Source organism: Vombatus ursinus, unplaced genomic scaffold (genome assembly GCF_900497805.2).
Source record: "Vombatus ursinus unplaced genomic scaffold, bare-nosed wombat genome assembly UNPS02014818.1, whole genome shotgun sequence".
In the NCBI taxonomy this organism is placed as follows: Eukaryota; Metazoa; Chordata; class Mammalia; order Diprotodontia; family Vombatidae; genus Vombatus; species Vombatus ursinus.
Window position 1 is genome coordinate 9223843 of NW_020954596.1, and position 10482 is coordinate 9234324.

Sequence of the window (10482 nt, forward strand, 5' to 3'; positions counted from 1 at the left end):
AAGCTGAAATCTGCCTTCAACTTCACCTCCATGGTTCTACTTCTGCCCTCTGAAGTGACCTAGAGCAAATCTATTTTTCATTCTTTAGTGCCTGGCACACAGGAGATGTTTAATAAATGCTTGTTGACTAATATGACAGCTCTTGAGTATTTGAAGGCAGTTTTCAGCTTGGTATAATAGAGCACTAGATTGGGGGTAAGAGTGGGGAAATGGTGTCAAATGACCTCCAATCCTTAAATCCTGGCTCAGCCACTCACTCTTGGTGTAACCTTGGGTAAGTGACAGGATCAGAGACTCAGGGCTTGAAGGGAACTCAGAGGTCACTCTTTAGGTCTTTACTTCCTCACTCATCCGTGACAGGGTTGAACCAGATCACAGGTGAGGAACCTGCGGCCTTGAGGCCACATGTGGCCCTGTAGGTCCTCAAGTGCGGCCTTTTGACTGAGTCTGTTTTACAAAACAAATCCTTTTATGAAGTTTGGATTCAGTCAAAAGGCCCCACTCGAGGACCTAGAGAGCAACATGTGGCCTTGAGGCCGCAGGTTCCCCACCCCTGGCACTAGATGAATTTAAGATGATATTCCAGCTTTGACCTTCAATGAGTTTCTGATCACATTTCCTTCGTCTCTCAAGTTCTCTTCTCCAGTCCAAAAATCCCCAGTTCTAGCTATGATTCTTTATGTGGCAGAATGCACAGAGTATGGTCTTCTCACTTTCCTGGCTGCCTTCCTCAGAACATCCTAGTTTGGCAATGTCCTTCTTAAAAGCCATCTCTCTGAACCTCACTCTTATGTGAATAAGACAAAGGACAGTTGAACAGATGCATACATGCACATTATGTACGTACACAGCGTCTGGTGTAAAAAATACATTAATCTCAACAGGGAAACAGTTGGGATAAGGAAGGGAAGTGTTAAGAGGGAGTTATTTCATTTACTTAACTAAAGTTACCAAACTTCTTGGACCTCAATCAGTTTTCTCATCTGTAAAATGAGGGTGTTGGGCCAGATAACCCCTATGGTCCCTATCAGTTCTAAATCTGTACTTGCATTCCCTAGGTACCATGTTATACTGTTGTGAGGAAAGTGTTTCCTAAGCCTTAAAGATGCTAGAGAAAGTGGGGGTACACTGTCTTTTAAAACAACCACCTTGTATTTTTGCCTGCATGAGGGAACGAGGGAGAACCTCAGTTCCTCTGCATCTGGGCTATCACCTCCATTCTTTGCTTCTTTCTGGCTAGGGAAACTTTGGTATGACTGATGGCATAACCCAAGACTTTGGGTATCGAAAAGGGGAAAAAAAATCACTTTGAAAATTGGTTTGTCAGCATCACAAGTTCCTCATTAGCAACTTTAAAACACTAATAGGTTTGAATAAGCATGACTGGAAAGTGTGAGGTTTGGGATGGGTCTTTCAGTTCTTCAGAAGAGAAGAGGGGAAGTCCTCCTTCAAGATGAGGTTTGATATGATCTGTTCAGTTATGATTGGCACCCAGGTAACTTGTGTGTGCCTATGTATCATGTGCCTATGTGCTCCACCCTTGTCAGATATGTTTAGGACTACACATAGGCTTGCCCGCTGGGAGGAAAAAACCAAAGTGAAGAAAGATGACAGGATTATAAGTAGCATATATAATATTTATTCCAGGAGTGGAAAAGTATCAAATGATACTTGACAAGTCAGGGTCTCACTGGAATGACTATCACTGTGCCCCATATGTGGGAAGATGAAGGTAGCTGATAAAACAGAGAGAGAAGTGTCATCATCTAGAGGAAGAAAGCTGGGGGACTGAGAAGTCAGAGGGCCTGGGTCTCAACCTCAGCTCTGCTTCTGTGCTACCTGCCCAACCACGGACAAGTCACATCCTCTCTTTGAAATTCATTTGTTTTTCCTCCATAAAATTAACAGATTGGGATTTGGCCGGGGCTGTGTCAAACCAGGTCATCTATAAAGTCTCCTCTGGTTTGGATCCTAGAGCAGGGCTCATTAACTTGATATCTGTGATCTTGTTCATATAGAAATATATATGTATCTATATATATCTATATATATTTATATAGATATATATGTATTTGTGTAGTCATTTTGTCATCCTATGTATTTTATTTTATGCATTTAAAAACGTTATTCTGAGAAGAAGTCCATAGGCTTCAACACAGTCCAAGACATGCAGTAAGGTTAAGAACCCTGGCCCTGGAAGGTAAGCTATTATAGGTTAAGTGAAAAAGCAGCGTGGTCAAAGGGGGAAAAAAAGAAGGCCTCCTCTGTCTTTACATCTTGCCCTATCGCAGTGCATTGCATCCAGCAGGTGCTTAATAAATGTCTGGTTGGGTGAATTTTGTTTAAGGAAATAATACTGAATTGGCAATTGACAGATCCAGATCTCAATCTCAGTTCTATTGCATACAAGTCACTTCACAGTGGGAAAGCCACTAGTCCAATTTAAGGCTCAGTTCTCATCTGCAAAATACAGATAACTTTTATACTATCTTCCCCACAGAGTTGTGGCAAAAAGCACCCTGTAATAATTATACCTAACATTTCTATTGAGCTTTGAAGTTTTCAAAGGGCTTCTATGTAACATGATCTCATTTGATCCTCAAAACAACTTTATGAGGTAGGAATTACAGGGATTATTACTCCCATTTTACAGAAGAGAAAACTGAGGCTTGGAGAGGTTAAATGCCTTGCCCAGGGTCACACATCTAGTAAGGGTCAGAGGACAGATTTGAACCCAAGTCTTGGCTGACAAAACAAAACAAAACAAAACAAAAAAACAGGTTTGATATTCTTTCCCAAGACCCCAGAAACCATAAGTGGCTATGGAACTGTGAGTTACCATTGTGGGCAGTTCTCCACTAATGTCCCCATTACAGCATGGAGGTGCCCCTGGGTTCTTGGAGGGCTATGCCAGCAGTGGGTAAGATCTGAAAGGCTCTACTAGGTTGTAAAAGCTTCCCATACAGGCCTGGTGAAGGACTGAGGGTCTGTCACCCAGGATCTCTCTTCATGAAAGAGGAGAAGTTTATAATCAACCAGTAAACATTTATTAAGTGCCTACTATGTGCTGGATACTGTGTTAAGCGCAGGGCATACAAAAAGAGGCAAAAGGCAGCTCCTGCCTTCAAGGAGCTTGTAATCTAATGAGGGAAACAACATGCAAATATATAAAACAAGCTATATACAGAATAAACAGGAAATAATTAGCAGAGGGGAGGCATTAGAATGAAGAGGGGCTGGCGAAGACTTCCTATAGGTATAGAAGACAAGTTCTTTGCAACCCTTAAAAGCACCCCCTCAGTGTGAGCTATTCACCACTACCACAAGGCCGGCCTGTGAGGGACACAATTGTCCCACCAGATCCGCCCCTGGAAACTGCTGATTAAATCGTGGTGGGGTTGTGACCTGCATTAAGGGAGTAAATGCCTGCTCTGCCAGAGGCATGTGGGCAGTGATTTTTGGAAGTCCATTTCTGGGCCATAATAAATTACAGCTTCAACTTTCTCACTGAAATCATAGCTTTCGATTTCCCTGCAGGTTTGCTGACAAAGGGGGTGTTCCCCTTTTTAGAAAGACTTGGTTTTGTGCAAAGCAGGATATAAGTAGTGATGCTTTTTTTGTTTACAATTGCCCCAAATATCATTCTATTAGCTCAGGAGTTCTTAACCTGGAGTTTGTGAACTTGGGTGTAATTTTAAAAACTATTTTGATAACTGCATTTCAATATAATCAGTTCCCTTTAGAATTCCATATATTTTATTTTCTGCTTTAAAAATCCAGTTTTGAGAAGAGGTCTGTAGGCTTCACCACACTACCAAATGGGCGTCATTATACAAGAAGGGTTAAGAACCCAAGGACTAGCTGGACAAAACCAATATAACTATTAGAGCAAATAAGCAGGAAAACAGAGGAAGAAGTGGAAAGGCATTCTTGGGTTTGTCAGGCACAGGACACAGACATGCTTTAAGGACTTCCTAGCCTTTTCCCACTCTGAAATTAATTTTCAAGATTTCAGCTTCGAGGGCCCTGAACTTGAACATGACGCAGAGTACAGCCCTATGGAGGGGAAGGAGGCTGACAGTGGAGTCAGAAGACCTAGTTTCGAGTTTCAACTTTGCCCCTCAGAAGCCAAGCTAGAAATCTTCAGCCACAAGCCTGAAGGAAGACTTGGAGTCCATCATCCCAGGTCATCCGACCCTATCAGAAGAGAACTCTGAGGGCTTCCCCTCACTCCCCCACTTTTTGAAGTAAGAGTCAAGCTACCTTCACAATGATGTATCCGAGACCAAAGCCCGCCTTTCTTTACAGCACGCCTTGCCTTAGTACTGTTAGTTCTTAGAACACAAGAGCTGTTACCAGGTGAGGCAACATTTTTACTAACATTATTGCAAAGTTGGCACTCTTCCCACGATACCATGCTGGCTTTATACCCAAAAACTGCTATGAAAACATGAGCAATCAGCACTACCCCACTGTGGGCAGTTCCTCCACTAAAATTTTCCTCCAGTGCTTACTTGTAGCCCAAATAATGGCCAAACTCTGGTCTGGAATTCCTTAATGACAAATGGGGGACATGTTGGCACACAGACCCCAGGTCTCTCAGGAAAGTCTCAAAATGGCCACTCCTTCAAGTCAACAGATCTGGTTCTAATACACTGGACCCAAATTTCAGGTGTAAAGTGCTTAATACAGTCTTGTTAAGAAGCTTGGGGCAAAACCCAAGCCAAATCAACACACACCCACACCCACACACACAGACACAGACACGCATGCACAGAAGTGCTAGACAGATCTTCTAGGTTTACTGAATTATAGAGACAACATTTTTTGCTCATTTCAGCACCATGATACTGAAAGACATGGAGTGACCTAGAGAAATGTGACAAAGGTTCTCTGTACCGCCTTACTTAGGACAGAAGGCGGGAGCAGAGAGAACAGCCCCTTGGACAAGATTTGGGGAGAGGTCACACATACTGAATTGCAAAAATGTCTTTATATAATTTAAGAATGGCTCCCATTTATATAAATGCTTTTCTTACAGCAACCTCAGAGGGAGCTGATGCAAGTGTTATTATCCCCATTTAAGAGATTAGGAAACTGAGACTCAGAGAGTTAAAGCAATTTGGCCAGGATCACAGAGGTAGTTTAATAGTTGGGGTATGAGCTAGCTAGAGCATACAGCCAGCAAGTACTGGAGCCAAAATCTTATCCCAGATCTCTAAGCTTCTCAATCTAAGATGCAGGCTGGCAGTTCTTGGCATATTAATTGCATTTAATCAATGCATGTTGATCAATAGACTTCTTTCTGTTTCATCACAATGACTGCAAAAACTGGGGGAAAAAATTAACTAAAGCAAATTAAGGGAGTTGGATGTGTGCATTAACTTCACGAATAGCACAATGTCTGGCGTACCAAAGACTATCCATTTTCCTGGGTACCATGCAACAGTGGCTTTCAAAGTATGATCTGGGGATTCCCAGGTTATCACATTTCACAGACCCACAGACTCTCAGAGCTTCGAGCTTAGATCTCAGAGACCATTCAGTCTAACTCCCTCCCTTTACCAGAGCGCTGCTTCCTGTAGTATTTGTGGGGACAGGGAGGTGTTGTGGAAAGTGCACAGGAGGAAAGATTGACAGAACACCTACCAGAGAGGCAAGAGAGGGGATTCCGCCTGCGTGGGTTGAAGGGCTGGCCTATATGGTGCAGGGCAGGAGTTCTTCTTAATGTGGAGTATGAGAGGTTTTTTATTATACTATATATACATATATTGACGTTATTTCAGTATGATTGGTTTCCGTTGTAGTCCTACGTATTTTATTTTATTCATTTAAAAACATGATTCTAAGAAGGGGTCCATGGGCTTCACCAGACAGCCAGAGGGACCTATGACACAAAAGAGCTAAAGAACCCCTGATGTAGACGGTCACCTTCCAGTTCAAAGATTTCTCTGAACTAGCAACACTATTAATTTGCCATTTGGTTGTGGGAAAATGATTCAACCTTATCTGGACTCAATACCTTCATATAATAAAATGGGAGATCTGTCCCACAGGACTGTTTTGAGGATCAAACGAAGCTAACAGATATAGAAGCACACTGCATTAAGCACTATACAAAATCAAAGTGTTACGTTTATTGTACACTCCTCCACTCAAAGCCTCATCACACTGAGGAGCTAACTTTAAGGAGAGTGACACTGATGGGTCCCTGCCTGGTGACCACCTGTATGTCTTCTGTTTAAGGACTGGTCTAATTCTTCAACAGATTGGCTGCTGTTAGGAAGGGAGTATGGAGGGAAGGATGAATTTTTCAGCTAGGGCAGCTTTCTAGGATTTGGATAGGGATCAGCATCATTCAATCAATAAGTACATGTTATTCAGTTGTTTCAAACGTGTCCAACTCTTTGTGATCCCATTTGGGATTTTCTTGGCAAAGATACTAGAGTGGTTTGCCATTTCCTTCCCTAGTTCATTTTTATAGATGAGGAACTGAGGCAAACAGGATTAAATTATTTGCCCAGGGTCACACAGCTAGCAACACATTAAGCATACGCCAGGCACTTAGGGATACAAGTACAAGGAATGAAACAATTTTTCCTTGCAAGAAGTATACATTGTAATGGGGGAGGCAACCGGTACATATATACCACATCTACAAAGCTAATAGGCAGCCGGATGGCTCAGTGGATAGAGTGCTGAGCCTGGAGTCAAGAAAACTCCTCTTCCTGAGTTCAAATCTGGCTTCACACACTCCTGAACAAGTTATTTCACCCTGTTTGCCTCAATTTCCTCATCTGTAAAATAAGCTAGAGAAGGAAACACCAAGCCACTCTGGTATCTTTGCCAAGAAAGTCCCAAAAGGTGTCAAGTTGGTCATGACTGAAAAATAACTGAACAAAAATAAAGCTAATAAATACAAAATTACAAAGTAGTTCAGTAAAGATAGTTTGGGAAGGAAGGTGCTAGCAGTTGAGAGAAACAAGAAAGGCTTGATAGAAAAAAGATAATGCCTGGGCTACATCCTAAAAGACTCTTTGAGGCAGAGGTAAGGAGGCAGTGCATTCCAGGTATGGAGGCAGCCAGGACAGAGATACCCAGAGAAGAGATGCAGCATCTTGTGTCTAGAGGAGAGAGAAGGCTAGTTTGGCTGGATTGCAGAGGGCCAGTGAAAGGTAGGCTGGAACCAGGTTGTGTAAGACTTTAAATGCTAAATAGAGGAGTTTTTTTTTGTCCTGGAGCCATTTGGAAGCCACTGGAGTGGGTGGAGCAAGGGAGTCATATGGCCAGATGTGCCCTTAGGGGAAATCCTTGGCAGCCATGGATATGATGGACTTAAAGAAAGGAGATCAATTAAAAGGCTGTGGCTATAATCTAAGTGGTAGGTGATGAGGACCTGAACTCAAGTGGTAGCTGTATGAGTGAATTGAAAAGTCATATTCCAGGGATGTTGTGAAGGTAGAAAGCAAGATTTGGCAACTGACTGTATTTTACAGGATGAGGGAGAGTGAAGAGTCCAGAAAAATGCTGGGTGAGCATCCATATTGACCAAATTACAGATCCTTGGAGGACTGAAGAAGGATCATAATTTTTCTTCATTGTTTCAAGCTTGAGTGCCTGCTTAAGACACTTCAATGAAAATCAGAAATAATGGAGATCAATCCTCTCAGAAGTGTCAAAATTTACCCCATTCATTAGAGGATCAAAGAAAATCATGGGATATATAAGAGCTAGGAAGGATCTCAGATAAGGAAAATGAGGACCAGAGAAAGGACATGACTTGGCCAAGGTCAAGGTCTAACAGCTGTTAGAGGCATAGTCCAGACTAGAGCCCTGGGTCTCATAAGATCTTGGATCTTGGACAATGGCCAATTTTTACTCCAGAGGACTGATGCTAAAGAACCTATCTCCCTCCTATTGGTAGCAAGGTGGTGAACTGCAGTTGCAGAATGAGCCACAGGCTGTGAGACATGGTCAATGTGTCAATCTCTTTTGCTCAACTATACTACTGTGATACAAAATAGGTTTTAGGGGAGTAGGGAATATTGGGAAGTTAGTGATTTTCAAAGCATCAAGAAAGCTTAAAAAAAAAAAAAAAACACCTTGGCCCTTTAACATCCCAGTTCAGGACTTTTGTTTTGGAAAGTTTATCTTTTTAAAACTTTTGGTGACAAACTTGCATCCTTCTTCTTTACATTACTCCGGTCTTAAGTCAAATCTCCCTGAGTAACTCAAATTTTCTTTTGGTTAGGAGTAAGGGGGAAGGGGCACAAAACAATGGAAAAGACCTGCCCCAGTGCAATTTGAGGCACTAAACAGGAGCTTGGTGGCCAAACTCAATCCTTAATATTAAACATCTTAACCTCCCACTTCAGCCTGCAGAGGACTTCACAGTTTCCTAGAAAACAAATAAGTGATGGAATAAGCACCAAGGTTCTGTAAATCTCATTGTGCCTCCTTGTATTTGGGGAGAAAGTGAAGGTAAATGATAAGAACCATCCCATAGGCAGCATAGCATCCTTGGATCTACATGTCTAGTGAACACAACTGAGTCAGCTCTACGTGCCTTGGGTTTCCCCATCTGTTAAATGAGGGGGTTGAACCAGACTAGATAATCTCCAAGGTGCCTCCCAGCTAAAACATTCAATGGCCTAAAGTCCTTTTTAGAGCAGGGAAAAACCTTGGAGATTATCTAGCCTGGTCCTATACCCTCACTTAACAGATGGGGAAACCCAAGAGGAGCACCCAGGCAACTAACTTGCAACTGAATTTACTAGAGAAGGGGCTTCCAGCAAAACAGGGCTGAAACACAAAAGATGTGTCAAGATTTTTCTACTACTGATAGTACAACGGATACACACTCCAAATTCCAATGTTAAGCTTTTACTATTTAAATGCAATCAGGATTTTTTTTTTCTGGAAAACACTAGAGGAAAGCCTGGTCATAGGAATATAGATTTGTTGCTGGAAGACATCTCAAAGGTCAACAAGTCTAACCTACTTATTTTATATATGAGGAAACTAAGGCACAGAAAATCAAGTGACTTGTCCAGAGTCACACAGCTAGTAGTTCAACCTTTTTTTTATTATTTAATTTATTTTTTTTTTAGCAATGGGAAAACTAGAGCCCGTGCTGATAACAAAGTGTGCAAAGTGGTCTGGGAATCTGCCACTAAACTTATTAAGAGATGACATCAATTAACTTCTCTGGCCTTAGCCCAGTGCCCAACACAAAGTCTTTGTTGAATAAATGCTTGTTGATTGATCAGGCCTCAGTTTCCTCCCCTATAAAATGTTGGGCTACTTGATCTACCTACAGGGTTCAACTATGACAGTGTCAGCAATCTAGATCTTGAAGGCACCAAAGATGGTCCAACAAAAACCTGAACAGGAAACCCCTCCACGAAGTCCCCTACTTAAAGCAGAACACCTCTGGCGATTAGTGGTTCCTTCCACCTTGGCACTGCGAGAACTGCACCTATAGAACCACAGAATCTCAGAGGGCATCTAGTCCAACCTGTATGTGAGCAGGAATCCCCTCTATGGCATTCCTAACAAGTATATCAGCCTCTTCTTGAACACCTCCAGTGATAGAGAGCTTACTACCTTAGGAGGCAACACACCGTCAATGAACTGGGCCAGCTCTAATCGTTTCCCATCAGTGAGCTGTGGCTCTCAGCCGTCCCGGGAAAGCTGGACAGAGTTGGGGGCAGGGAGGGTGGGGACCAGGGCGGGGTGGGGGGGTGGGGGAGTTAGGGAGCGAGCCTTCTTACCTGTCCCAGTCCCTCCTCCCGGGCGCGAGCGCTGCTCTCCTGCTCTTGGAGCTGCTCCTTGAGGTGGGCCACCTGCTCCACCAGCCCGTCCACGAGGGACGGCGCGGGCCCGGGCCCCACTTCGGACCCGGAGCTTTCGTAAGCGGCCAGACTGGCCCGTAGGCGTGCCACCAGGGCGTCTCGGGAGGCCAGCTGGCCCCGCAGGAAGCTCAGCTGCTGCACCGCCTCGTGGTAGAGGCCGCAGAGCGCGGCTGCACGCGGAGCCTGCTCCCGGAGCCTCCGGTTCTCGCGCTGCAGCCGCTCCACCGCCTCCTCCAGCTGCTCGGCCGAGGCCGCCTCCCCGCCCCCGGGCCCGGGCCGGGAGCCCTTAGCGCTGGCCCCGGAATCTTCCGTGCGGAGGGACGCCATGGCGGCAGGGAGCCGACCTGAGCTCGGAGCTCAGGAGAGGCCCCGGCCCTGGAGTCCACTGGAGGCCAAGAGGCGTCTCCGGGCTGACAGTCCCTGCAGGGGGCCGGACTCAGACTCCGCGGGAGGCCAGGAAGAAGCTCTGGGCCCGGAATCCCGGCAGGAGGCCAAGCAAGGGGAGGCTCCGCGATGAGAGTCCTTGCAGAGGCTCCGGGAAGGCAGTGCTTGCAGGGAGCCCGGCTCAGGGTCCTTGCAGCAGGCCAGGGAGGAGCTCTGGGATGATGGTCTTTGCAGGAAGCCCGGC

General features: G+C 44.5%; 1 protein-coding gene across 1 annotated transcript in view; it reads right to left on the bottom strand.

The window, feature by feature from the left end:
* Nucleotides 1-10186, bottom strand: part of TNIP2 (TNFAIP3 interacting protein 2) — a 31378-nt gene extending 21192 nt beyond the window's left edge. The window contains exon 1 of the mRNA XM_027836089.1: nucleotides 9774-10186. Within this exon, the coding sequence (XP_027691890.1) occupies nucleotides 9774-10181 (408 nt within the window). The 5' untranslated portion in view covers nucleotides 10182-10186. The remainder of the gene's footprint in view (nucleotides 1-9773) is intronic.
* Between the last annotated feature and the right edge of the window lie 296 nt (nucleotides 10187-10482).